Here is a 14,299-nt window from a genome sequence, read left to right as displayed (position 1 = left end):
TTTTACATTGTTTAATTTAAATCCATAAGAAAAATTAAATTGCTTTAAGGCTGGTTCATAATCCGTTCTTATTTCAAGATCGTTTTAAGTAAAGTTTTAAGATGCTAATACGGCTCTGTGATTGGTTTATGACATCTTATTCAGATTTCAGAAAAGTCTTATAGGAACATTTAAAAGTGATCTTTCAAACTTAAGATTTCGAGATAAACTTTAGGTTCTCTAGTTAACGATTCAAAAATCTCTCTGCAGCACCGATAGCGCTTATAATTTGTCTAATTTGTGAGAGCACATTCATAACAAACAATAGGTAAAATATTCACATCGTTGTACATGATCTGTTGTCTCGACGCAACGTTCCATTTCTTTATTTGCCCTTAAAACACCGCATTTTGAACGATAATTATACACATGAATCACTTGAATAGAGCTGCTTTGGTAAATTATGGCATACACACGCATTCGTATTTGTCAATGACGATTTGTTATTGTTATAGCACGCAGTGACGGCGGTGGCGGCGCGACGCGATGGTCAGGCGTCGCGTTTCGAGTCGCGGTCGGGACGGGGAGGCGGGCGGATTCTTCTAGTGCACTAATAACATAGTGGCGACCTGATAATTAATAATGAAACTCGTGGGGGAGAACCAGGGCCGGCCCCGTTACGTTGAAAGGATCGCGGCGGAGTGGGTGGGACTCCCCCTTATATCTCGTAATTGCAAGGTGTGGACGCGCTGTTTTACGTGCGATTCGCCCGAGCCGCGGCGAATGGTGGATGCAAAGGTGAGGAACTGGAGGAACGACAGAAGGAACGATCGAACCGGCGCGGCGGCGAACGGGGAATGGTTAGCAGAGATACCCGCGTGCAGCAAACTGAAACTTGTGGCTTGGCCATTCATTAGCGTGCTGGAACGCGGCGTGGTTACGCCTCGCCGCGGTCGGGGCCGCGACGTCCAAGGCACGCTCGCTGATGATCTAATCTGAAAGCGCGATCTTGCACGCGACTCGAAATTTCTCGCGTTACCCTTGCGCGGACCTTTCTTTCTTTTTTGGCTCGATCCTTTTTTAACTGCGTGCACTTTATAATTGAATATCGTCCGACAGGACAGTCGCATATATACGGATCTCAATGATCAAACGTGTAAATACGCTTTTTGCAAACGAGAGACTATTTTTTCAGAGTCTATATGACTTCCATAGATTGAAGGATTGAATAAATCTCGCTGATAAAATCGGCTAATAGCCAGGGAAATTTGCTTAAAAAAGGGGGAGAGGTGTAATCTTTGCATTTGTTACAAAAAATACCATATATATGTACATTGTTAGATAGTAAAAGGCTTGTAAATTGTATCTCAGTGATTTTATAATGCGAAAGAAATGATTAAAGGAAAACTTATACTTATTGAGATTTATAACATGATATATTAGATTTTATTTTCTTTTAATAATGTCAATGTATCCTGTATCCTGAGCAGATACATCATTAGAATGGTAGAGAATTGCGAGACCTATTAAAATATAATTTAAAGTTGTCATTTCTCGACGTTTCCCATGCTAATCGAATAAAAACATTGTCGTTTCCTCCAAGATTAGATTCGTTCTTCAGAGGAAAGAGCTCGAAGCGAAATACCGTCCGCTCAAGTTTCATAAAAATTAAGTGAGGAATAACCATTATAATATTACTCATAACAATCGAAAAGAATGAATAAACATAAAAAAATGTTCACAATTGAGGTAAAGATTGTATGCAGATAATATCAGGCGTGTTTAACGTTCTTAAAATATTAGGGTGAAGGAATCTTGCCTATATGTAAAACGTACGCTTCGATTTAAATACATTCGCGAGCCGAAGAAAGAATGAAGCGGAAAGGACGATCCGCCGTGGGTGATAACGCCTTGTTTGCTTTGAAAATTAAAATCGACTGCATGATTGTTTTGAGACGAAACAATCTCTCTTGCGGAGACGAACACGAACGAGACGGAAACTAGAAACGAAGGAGGAAGCAAGCGCGACCAATTTATCAAAAAAAATATATGTATAAAGGGCCCGCTCGAAATCTCGGCGAAATCCGCAAGTTTGCTGGTTACGAAGCGATGAAAAATCCCTTCGCTGCATAATTAACGATCCGCGCGTCATTCCGTGAAAATTGGACGTCAAAATTCATGCGGCTACATTGGATCGGCACTTTTGTGCTGCCCGTTTTGTAATAAGCGATTGGCATACGGGGGGTATATTGGTTAGCCCCTCGCTGGGTGAATGAAACTAATATAATAACGATCATTTGTATTGCGAATCACACGACGTCCTGGCGCGCAGATCGACAATTCATCTTCCTAACGTAGCGTAACGCAACGCGTCAATACGCGATTTACACCAACGATTTATACCAACGATTTCAGCCTAATACAATTTCGACGAGAAGTCTTACTTTAAAAACACGAGGAGAAAATGTACTCTATGCTAGTTTTTGTCGCGAACGAACGATATAAGAAGCGAATCTTACCGTAATACTTTATGCTTTAGATATTCTTGAGATTTCCGCCTTGAAATCGCTCTTTCCGAAATAAAATGCGGGATGAAGCGGAAAGTCGGAGCGTTAGTATAACGATTTTTTTTTCTTTCCTTTATTCCATCGTCACTCTCCGTCGGTGACTTCCTCGCTTCTTTTTCTATTCTCTCTTTTACTCCCATCGCGCGAATCCTTCTTCTTACGCTCTTTTTTCCCCTTCCTCCACCCACTCTCTTTTTTTTTTACCCCGACATCGTTTCTACCGTCGACGAGCTTGGACTTTGCCGGGGACTAAAACGAGACTTCAACACAAATAAGATAATTTCCATTATAAACTCGGGGGTAGGGTAAGTAAACGACGAGGAGTTATTTACTTGTCTCGGAAAGAGGGGAGAAAGGGAACAAAGTAATAACAATGGAATGAGAATAAGAAGGAAGGTTCGGATCCGCCGCCGGTGCGGTACCAAGTTTGAAGTCGCGTAGGCGCATTAAAGGGGGGCTCGCGCCGCGTTATTACCCAAAGCAAATGGCCTCCGCCGTCAACGTTTCTCCTCCGATTCCGCGAGAAAACCGGAATACGCGTTCGCGGCCATCGAAGTTCCCAACGTCGTTAAGCGCCATGCGATACGTTCCACGTATCAATTCATCGCGGTGCGGCGGTCACGCGTTCGTTCGCGACTACGACAATCCGAGGACGCGAGATCACCCGAAAGGTTCGTACCTTTCTATCAATCTCGCATCCGCGTTACACGTCACAAATCGTAGACCAGAAAAGGAGGAGCAGATGGAGGGAATCGCTGTTTACGTCGGGGTCGGGATGCGTATAAAAACTCGTTCTCGATTTTCGACGAAACATACGAGACGTTGTTTGTCGCGCGTTTGTTTTAAAACGCCGTTTAGTAATTAACCCTTTCGCAGCTCGGTATACCGTTTCCGCGCTTCCGACAACTGCCCAGCAATTTCCGTTGTTGTTATAACATCAGATCGATGTTATTTCTTTATAAATCAGTCCAGAGAGTTCGAAGAGAGCTTGAATTCACGCGAGAGAATAATATAATCGATACGTCTAGACGTACTAAACTTTGTAGCGCGAATTCGTATACGTAAGTTCGCGCTCTTCCGCCACGATTTTGCAGATATTTCCCATAAGAACACACACACGCCTAGAAATACATTTAAACCAATACGCACCGGTTCTCATCCCCGCTTCCCATTTGGTAATGCTTCTCGCGAAATGATATTCGAGCTATTTTTCGTTATCGTCATATCATTTAAGTATATAAGATCGAAATTTGCGTTATCAGTGATTTAAAATTAACGAAGGATTGAAATCTTATAATTCACGTCATATCTCATGAATTCTAAAAAGATTTAACGTCGGTAATCTCGAAGCTATTATGTCAATGTTGTTCGATCCACTACTGCGACAAGTTTCAAAAAATAATTCTATGAACAATTATGATGCTGTTATATATCAAAAGAATATAATTGAGTCATACATTACCTGAGCGCGTTGCAACTTGTAAAAATAGTTAAATTGCGCCATTTTTTTTGACAGTATATATAATATTTGCCATACAATTACGAATTGACGGTGATATTAATTGGTGGCGACTTTTTAAGAAACCAAATGTTTGTGTGCCCAAGAGGCGCAGTTTTTCGAGAGCTATAACGAGCTATAAAATTAACGTATCATCGTGAGTCATTAAAAATACAAAAGGTGCTTCCATTACGCTGGCCATTCGCTGGTAATTAAATAATTTACATTTCCGGCATGATTAAAAAAGTTTCGATGTGTGAGCAGAGAGTTTTCTGATAACAGAAACTCTGGTATCGTCGGACACGTAAAAATATATCGCTACGCATTTCAGAGGAAATCTCGATAAAATTACGAAGGCCCGATACGCCAAGCCGGTAGCAACGCTTTGAAACACTTGACAGACTATTAATTGAATAAAAACGAACGCCCGCGCAAATATCGTCGATACGAGTCCTTTGTATCACGTGCGGTTTATCGGCATTCGGCGTTTGGCACGCCACGCGGACAGGGAGGGTGGGGGAGACGGCGACGAAGACGTCAAAGAGCGTTGAAACCAGCGGAATATATCGACGCGGAGCGCCAAGTATTTCGTGCATCCGCAGAAGAAGGGTCATCAGGCGCGCATTTGCGCGACTTGCACGTGAGTGCCTGCGATTGCGGCAACGACTCGCGTCCTTACGTAAACGCGACGCACTTACCCAAGATGCGCCGCAGTCGCCGCCTCCGAGGGTCTGAAAGGCCGGCATGCATCTAAACGTCATTCTGAGCTCTACCGCCGAATTATTATCCAAAGGTCGATTGCGGTTCCCCGGTCACAACTTACCTAGAACAAAGCGAAACACTTAGTTAGCGATCAAATAGCTCTTGCTAATCAGTACTATCGTGTAGTACTATAGTACAATCTCATATAAGTTACAATCGAGAGAAAATAGTTTGTCTTCAGCTTTAAAATTCTCGTTTCTCTTCTTTTATCGCGAGATACTATTGGCCCTATCCTTCGCGCCAGAGAAATTGTTCCATATATTACGACGCATATATAACGCGTATGCGATGCTTCTTCACGTTTCCGATCCTTTCAAGACCCTACACGCGTAATCCACATCCCGCGAGACGCGTCGCTCGCCGATTATCTCCTGGCGTGGCAAATCTGCATAACCCCGGGATGCAGATGCCTCAGAATACACGTACGTATAATCGCGGAGCGAAGAGTATCTGCCAGAGTATCGGCGCGACCGCCCTTCGCGATTGCGTTCGCAGATAGCGAAAAGATCTCGACGATAAGCGAGGGGTGCGTCGTGGAAGGGCGCGCGACGATTATCCGAGGCTCATTAGGCGCGCGAACGCGCGTGTCCTTTGAGCGAGCGCCCTTGCATTTACGAAGTAAATTGAGATTATTGCGGGACATTACGAGCGGCTGCGCGATCATTGGCGATACCTCGTTCAGCGGCACGCGATATATTACCGTCGCGCAAGAAATTGTAGAGCTTGCGCGTTTAACTGGATCTCTGATTTCCTTGTATTAACGTGCATTTTTTTCACACGTTAACAATACAAATAAACCGTGAAAAATAAGCCCAAAAAGTGGTGATTATTGCTTTTCATAGTCGAAATATACCAATAGTTGCGATATTGTGTTATTATAATTTTGTGTTATTATATGAGTATTTAACATTGGAAAATTTTGACGAGCATTAAATAATGTGAGATGTGTGATATTATCATAATTTTGCTTTAACAGTTTAATTCAAAAGTTTAGCGTTGTTGAGCGGTGATATTTTTGACGTTGGGAATTAAAAGTGAAACAATGACGAGTCGATTTGAATGAAAAAAAATCCGAGGATAAAAAAAACATAAATTCCGAAACGTTCGACATTGTCTGGGACGATTCGTATCCACGCATCATCATTCATCGATAAAACGATGACGTCGATTCGCGATTCCGCCATCGACCGTTTGAAATGTCAGTAATCCAGGAGCAATCGAGATCCGGCGGGAGACCACGACGCGTTTCGCGCGGTCAGGAATTCCAAAAATCCGGCCACAGACTGTTGCGTAAGCGGAGCTCGCCCCCCGCCCCTTTCGAAGGGGTTATTAGGCCGAGCGCAGCGCATTCTTTCGCGCGTCCGAATAAAACCACGAGGAATACCCGAAGGAACCAAAAGAATGAAAAGGAGATGTAAAAGAAGAAGAAGAAGACGAAGAAGAGGAGGATGTCGACAGAGAGGAGGATAGGCCTGGGTGAGCCTATATGGGAGGAAGTAGAGGAGACCGTATAGAAGAAGATGCAAGGCGCGCCGATGAGGCTCGACAAGAGAGAGAAAAAGAGAGAGAAAAAAGAGAGCCGGGGAGGCCAGTTCTATACACTCTTTTTACATTTCAACCGACAAAACTTATCCGACTTTCCTAAAACTTCTGGAGATAATATTAAGACTTCTTTTACTTTTGTGTTTGCACAATTTACTTTAATATATACAAAGTAAATAAGTTGCCCTAACTGTGGCGCAATTTTGGGGCAAATTAAACAACCGTTCTCGCTAAAGCAACTAGGCAAAACTCTCAGAAGTCTCAGAAATTTTCATACTTGAAGATTATCAGAGCCTGTCGCGATTCCTCGTTCATTCGAACCGCCTCGCCCCGTATTTTCGCCGGAAAGCGAGGTCGAGATTAAAAAAAAAAAGGAATATCGGGAAAGCGAATCTCCGCCCGTTTCACTGTCCGTCAATTCGTTCTCCGCGCCCGGCCCGATTTTGGCGCGGAAACCGCGAGCCCGGGCCAATGTCGCTCCGCGGGAATGAATAATGGATTTGAGCGCGGCCATGCCGAGTATATCCGGTTGAATATTCATAATGCATCTCTACGCCGTTCGCGCATGAGGATCCACGAATACGGTCCACGAGTTTTGGTCTCGGCGTATGTATGCGCGCGCGCGCGCTCGCGCGGAGCGGAGCGGCTGCAACGTTCTTGTATCTTGCACGCGTGGCTCGTGCGCTTGCAAGCGTAACCGAGTCGAGCCGAGACTCCCGAGAGCACGGCGCATCCGCCAACGGATCGCCGACAGTCAGAGAGACGCTTAAATTAATTAGCGCTTTTATGTATTCAATGTCGAACACTACGAAACGGTTACGTTACTCGAAAATACGCTCGCCGTGGTGTGGCCTTCAACCACATAGTAACTTCAAAAATTTCGTAGTTCTCGTATTCCGTCAGACATTCAAAACAATAAATGAACGAGATTTGAGGTGAGGCCCCTAAACTGAATAATTACCAAATGAACGTAACCTGCAAACTACGCGTCGCGATTCCCCGAGTGATATATATCTCGCATCGATTCCTGCAATAGTCTCTTCTTAAAGTATAGCTAAGAATTTCTTTGCTCGCTTTGATATACCCTCGTTTCTTTCTCTTCTTATTTTTTCATGTACCTCTCGTGTCACGTTTATGTACCGATGTCAATCTCGAGCGTCGTTGCTCCGACAATGTCGGCCGGTCGGCCGGGTGCGGGTCGGCGTACTGCGACTAGTGCGACTGCGAGCTTAATGTCGCAGACGCAGCGAGCGCCATTCGGAATACGCGGCGGCTACCTGCTGGAATACGAAATGAGCCGCGCGTTACTCGCTCCAACGAGTATCAAATGCATACGTCGAGCGCGAATGCGGAACGCCTGACACGCATGCGTGCGCGTACGCTGGACGTGCGTTTCCATCCGATTCCCGAAAATTGGCCCACCAGATTGGAACTGTCGCCTATCCCTCTTTCGCGGGAAGGGCCAACGTGCCATTTGGGAGAGGATAGAGGGAAGGGGAACGCAGGAGAGGACGCGTCCCGGGTCTCCTCGTCGTGCTCGCTCATCCCTCGCGAAAGCCTCGTTTCGCCGACGAGCACGAAGACACGAGGGTGCCGCCCCTCGTCGTCTCCCATGTTACCGGCGACGCGACGGTGTGTAATCGTCGAAGCTATATACGACGGGTTTAATCTGGGATGCGTTTGAAGTGCGGAGAATTTTTGCGCTGGCTCTCGGATTTAAGCCGACTGCGCCGAGAGATGGGATTTTTCAATCTAAGATTCGCATTTTCGTCGTCTCTTTCCCTCGTTCGAATGTACTTTATCGCCTACCATGTGGCGGAATAAAATCTAACTTCGGAAATATAGTTTAGAGTAAGGAAAACTACGCAACCTCGTTTTTCTAAACTCCGTGTAATAGTTATTAGTAAATTGCTATATTTTCTGCATTTATTATGAATAAAAGTCACGAAAATTAAGAATGTATTACTTCTTAATCTGTTGATATAAACGATGTAAGAATATACGTATAATATTAATATTTTGCAATATTACAAACCATTTTACTCAAAATATATTTTCTTCGCGTTTGAATGTATTTTATCGCGGACTTCCACGTAGCGGAATAATCCGAAATCTAATTCCGATGAAGACATAATTTAGAATGAGTGCAAATACGGCGACCTTTCTTCTCTAAACTCTGTGTAATTTGCGTGCAATTTAATGTATGACTGTTTTCTGCATTTGTTAATAAAGTAATGAAAATTAAGAATGTTCTACTTCTTAATCTGTTGATGCAAATGATGTAAGAACACGCGTATATTATGTCTTGTAACATTATGAACCAATTTCTACAGAGATATACGTGTGCTTAAAAATTTAACATGACGAAATATATTTGAAAGGGTATATGTTACATGATCGCATCCCTTTGAAATACATCTTGCAATTCCGAAATTACTGTAACCTCGCCACGAGCTATGCAACGAAGATTGGAATTCATCGATTGAGATGCAAATACATACCGTTACAGCATCATCTTGACTATACGAAATAGTCAATTGTAACATATAAATTCATCTTGATGCAGTGCAGATACAATACACAGCAATATGGGACTGTGAAACAATTGTTTCTAATTTCGAATAATAATGCTTATATATATATGTATATATGTAATAATAAACCTCATATTCTGCAGTTTACTTTCCCCTTGCATTACGTAAAATGCTTATTTCATTTATTTCACTAATTATCTTACAATTAGTTATAGAAGACTTTTGACCCCATCGTCAAATGACATTTTGCAACACAAATTAAATTAAAAAACGTCTGTAATCTGTATCTTCGTTTGTATTGAAGTTACTTTTTTGTATTTTATACCTCTCGCAATAACAACGACGTTTTCCTCTTATTTGCCTTATGTTTTGAATTTGATTGTAACAAATTAAATTTGTTGCACACTTTATAATTATGTCCAAAAGACCAATTAATCGCGATCAATTTTGATACTACAGAATTTCACCTACCGATCTTCCGGATGATAGAAATTAAAGTTCTTAAAGTCTTTCCTTTTCTTTCTAGTGCAAAGTTACCCCCGCTGATGCAATCAATTCCACGTTAAAGTACTGTGCTCGATGTAGATGCCTCGCCGTAAGCATAACGCCCCGGCAACGGTGCCGCACGCGAGCAACAACAATTAAGGAGAACGGAGTTAACTGAGTTATATCGGGACCGAAATGAGGAGTTTTACGCCGGCAATCTTCAGCGTTATCGCCCTTTATAGGCATCGCGCGCGCGCGCGCGCGCGCGTGGGTCCGGGAGAACCGTAAGGCACAATAACATGGTCGCGTCCCGATTCCCTCCCGAGCCGTTAACGATTCCCCGTATCCCAAATTCCGAGTGCACCACCTTTTTTTATGGTCACCAGCGCCCCGGCGTCCACGGCGTATACGACTGCTAACGACGTGCCATTAAATCGAGTTAACGAGGGTAGCCGCGCTATTTGCCGAGCTATTTCCTAGCCGCCGCGATCATTTCGCCCCGCCATCGGTAAACCACAAACGGCGCGGCATTCTAAGGAAACGGCGACGTTTCCGCGGACGCTTTCGCGACGGTCACCATCCTCCATCCAGTCGGCTCGGCTGCAACGAGAACATTGGATGTTCCGTTTTTGTTTTTTCGAGTCGCAATGTCGCGCTCCTCGCGCTAATTCACCGAAGCCCCGTAAAGCTCGATGCCGCGACCGATCCTTTCGGTCGTTAAGCGTCTTAACGGTTCATTCTCGATAATCATCTCGGACGAATCATTTAAAACGAGGGTTCGTCTCCAATGAAGCGAATCTTCTCGTTCAACGTGTCCTCGAAAGTGACAGCCAATATGATCTATCCTGATGACTTCTTTAAGGATTTCAATGAATTCATCACGTCTTCTTTTACCTCAAAATTAAAAATTATTATCTACGAACCAAAATTATCTGTACAATTTCATCCGCGACTGTCTTTAAACAAGACGATTGATACCGAAATCTTAATGATGCTCCGAAACCTTCAAATATATTCATCTGTTACGATTAAATTCATGTTATTAATGAAGGAATATTCTTACTCTGCATAAACCTACCGCAAAGCAAGCATAATGTCGACAGGCATATAAATATTCAAGATCGAATAATTATTATAGCGGCGTAACTGAGCGTCACGCGGATGCGAAATTCATTTGGCGCGCAGTGTCAATTTAGCGCGGCGAAGCATAAACCGTTCATTATCAGATAAATTCCTTCCATTCGCGCTGGCCCGGCGATTTATGAAGGCTAAGTGGACATCGTAACAAATCATAGAAAGCCACTCGATTATTTAACGATGATAATAAGCAAACGCGCATTTCACCGATATGTTTTATAGCTCGTTGATACCATCGTCGTATCGCGAGACGCTGATTTATGAGTCCGATGAAAGGGACGATTACATTCCGCCATTATACCGGGCTTCGTTTAATGCGCGGAACCCTATACCTTTTCTATTACTTATTCATTCGGTACACTACCATCCTCTTATTTCAGGCGCATAATTACAGACGGCGCGGGGTTATCCGATCGCAACGCCGAATTAATCTCACTTTTTCCCTTTGTATATTATATCGTCTTGCCAAGAAACGCGCAAATAAGAGCGCTTCAGACATCGCCATAAAAGTTTAATGTCTCTGTCGTTGTTGTTAAAAAAATATTCAAGAATATATTACAGAAATATGTATTTCAGAGTGTTATACAGAAAAATTAATGGAAGGACGAAACGCTTTTGAGATTTTGGACAGCATTGACTATAGTATATTGAAGGAGAAAGCTGCTAAAACAAGTCGTAACGTAATAATATTAATAATAACTTCATTGCGTATATACAAGATTGATTTATAACAAATCGGATAATTACAAAAAATGAAAAGAGAGATATATATGCAAAGGGTAAGGCAATAATTATCATGTTTCTACCTGCAATAAAAACACGTTGATCAAAGCGCATGGATAGATCATAAAACTAAAACGCGGTGAATAAAACAAAAAAATATGATACACGTGAGAAAATCTGGTAATAAGGAGAATGGATTCCTGACACTTCTTTGCTTCAATAGGAAATTAATTAAAAGCGCGCACAATCAAAAATTTATATTCAAACCAGGATATATCGCCAGACTCTCGAATGTTGCTTCTTCTCGATCGCGCGGTTACACTTTCAAAAACAGATAACGAGAATAAAGTTATGTTTACTTATCAGGTAACATCTCGTGCAACTGCTGTGCAGAAAACAAAGAGAAGGAAGAAGATCAGAATTGTTGCGTTCGAGTGCGATGCGTGCTCGCGAGCGATCACGGGGTAATCTTTCCGTGATAGTTACGTTGCGGCGTCGTCGTTATTGCTTTTAATTAGCGCATGATTCACGCGACCGGTGGCGCGCGTCGCGATCCCGCGTGCTGTTGCACGCGCATTAGCCCGTCGCGATTCTCTCTCGCCCGCTTATTCTGCCGTACTTTATTGCGTACGAGAGAGCGGCGACAATTTCGCCGCGGTATATTGAATATCGAATAGGCGACTGGAGTGGTTCAGCTTGTAGGAGCGTAACGCCGCGTCGCACCGGTTATACGCCCCCAAGGCGCTTCTAAATCGACCGGCTGAACTACATCGGGTGCTCCCTACTTCTGTCCGATATGGCGTGGACCTAGTTTACTTCTGGCCCGATTATTACTTGGAGTACCCCGAGCGTCGAGCGTCCGGGGGGTGGGGGGGGGGAATCTCCGCCTGGGGTATTGGGTTCCTAAACTTTTAAGGCAGCCTGCGATGGGGGCAAAGGAACACATTTCCCGAAACGATGGCGCATATTACTGCTAGAGCGAAATTACACGAAGAACAATCGCGATAACAATTGTTTCGCGAATAACTTTATAGTAAGTAGATGTTATCATAAGTATCGTCATCTAAATAACGCCTTCCTTTCCCCTCTCCGCTCGTTATCCAAATCTGCCTTTCAAGCCTTTATCGATAATTTCTTAAGGCCTACTTATTAAGAAGGATTAATGTTAGAAACTGAAAAGTTATCACAAACAACGTTCTTTCTTTCCCCTAATATTTTTGCTGCAGAAAAAAATCACAATTGCCAAAGGATAATAATAATAATAATAATATTTATTGCTAAAGTACAAAATCGATAAGTTTCATAGCTACAAAAAAAATGAAAAAGATGTGAAATATTTTTAAATCAATTTCAAGCACCGTGCAATAATATACTCTTCGTTTTACTGTTATCCGGCCACACAAGCTTTCCACGTGCGGCGCATCACAAATAGTAATGTATGAACATCGAGATGCGATGGGGAATCGTAATCATATGTCTAAAAAAAATCAAATTCACAACGGGCTCGATAATGGCGGACAAAGGAATGGAAAAGGAAAAAAAAAAGACGCGCAAGACCGAGATCGGTGGGATGCTCGGACGAGTTTACCGGGACCGACTCCGACTCCGACTCCTAAAGAGCGAACGCGCAACATTCCGATCCATTACAATTACCAAATAATTCCAATGTTGGCCCGTATTGAAGGAAAGGAACCCGAAATTAGGTTGATTAGAGGCTACCGTTCGTCAGGGATAGCCACTACCGGAATTTAACCAGTTATTATATAGATACGGCCGCTCTACGAGAGAGCCGTATGGGCGCGTTAAGAGAAAACGTGCCCCATGAAATTAGGTTCCCGACCGGCATGCGTTGCATGGGAAGCGTCCCAGGGCGCAGGTCAATAATTATGTCATAGAGAATCAAAGTTTGCACGCTGCTCACGTAATTTTACGGTTTCCCGCGCCAGTGTGCGACGCGCAAATAGACCATCGATTCTTCAGCTTTAATCCAATTCTGAAATCTGAGGAGATTCCAGATAGTGTCTCGCGCGTCTCTCCATCACGTGACACGCGAGGAAAAAGGCAGAGGCACGAACAGAGAGCGTTCGTTATACTCATTGTCAGAACAGGCGGAATCAAAACGACAAATTGTAATGGCGCTAATTTCGGCCGCGACATCAACGCTCGTAATCACCGTCGGCGGACGGTGATATTGATCCACTTGTTTGCGAAGTAATTAAATCATTTTGTTAACGGGGGTAAACGGCGAGCCGTTCTGTCGAAATTATTCGCCCCGCTGCTTGTGCACCCGATTATTAAAGCAAAAACGTTGAGACCGCGCGATCCACGTTAACTATAAAGTAAATGCCGTGCGTGATTTATCTGATCGCGTGAACCACGGCCCGTGGACGAAATTCATTTTCGCTTCCCTTGTAATCGCGTACGATCCACTTCCCTGACGTGTACGCTAATGAAATAACTTCATTAACGGTACGACCTTAGTATCAACGTGTATCAACATGAAAGTTTTGCGGGCTAAAAAGATAAGACGGAATGTTCCATTGGCTTAAAAGTCGAAGAAAAATATTTGGTAATATTTTCTCTCTGTTTCTCTCTGTTAAGTAGAAAGATAAGACTTCTCATTTCATTGGTTACTCGATGACGACTATCGGATGATAAAATACGCTCCCTTTATTTAATCGGTGTTACACTTACTTATATATCGTACGCATTAAACGCATTCGTCGGGGAAAACAATTTCTCGTACCATGACGGCAGATATATTGAACACGATGAATGACGCGCAATTCGTTGCAGAATGCGACGGGAGTCGCGCGTCGAAATTCATCTACCGAAAAGCGTTTTATCAATGACACGAGGCAACGCGAGGATGAACGTAACGAGAAAAATAAGACAAAAGAGAGAAAACCGATACACCGGACCGTGAATAACTACTGTCTCTCCAATTTCGCTGATAATTAATGTCCGACGATATAATTTCATTAAAGACAATAGACTCGCGCGGTGTTTGTTTGAATTATGATGCCCGCGGTGATAAATTGCGCGCTTTAATAGCTACCATGCCGGAGCAA

At 43.3% G+C, this 14,299-nt stretch overlaps 1 protein-coding gene across 5 annotated transcripts in view; it reads right to left on the bottom strand.

Annotated features, from left to right (window-relative positions):
• Positions 1-14,299, bottom strand: part of Tfap-2 (transcription factor AP-2) — a 207,943-nt gene that overhangs the window by 112,528 nt on the left and 81,116 nt on the right. For 4 of the 5 annotated variants that reach the window (XM_071772104.1, XM_071772106.1, XM_071772105.1 and 1 more), the window contains one exon: positions 4,743-4,862. The exons of the other annotated variant lie outside the window; for it this stretch is intronic. In XM_071772104.1, coding sequence (XP_071628205.1) covers positions 4,743-4,805 — 63 coding nt within the window. In that variant the 5' untranslated portion in view covers positions 4,806-4,862. The remainder of the gene's footprint in view (positions 1-4,742; positions 4,863-14,299) is intronic. 5 annotated transcript variants of the gene reach the window in all.

This window comes from Temnothorax longispinosus, chromosome 3 (assembly GCF_030848805.1).
Source record: "Temnothorax longispinosus isolate EJ_2023e chromosome 3, Tlon_JGU_v1, whole genome shotgun sequence".
NCBI lineage: Eukaryota > Metazoa > Arthropoda > Insecta > Hymenoptera > Formicidae > Temnothorax > Temnothorax longispinosus.
Note: the sequence above shows the minus strand (reverse complement) of the source record. Positions and strands in the feature narration are given on the sequence as shown.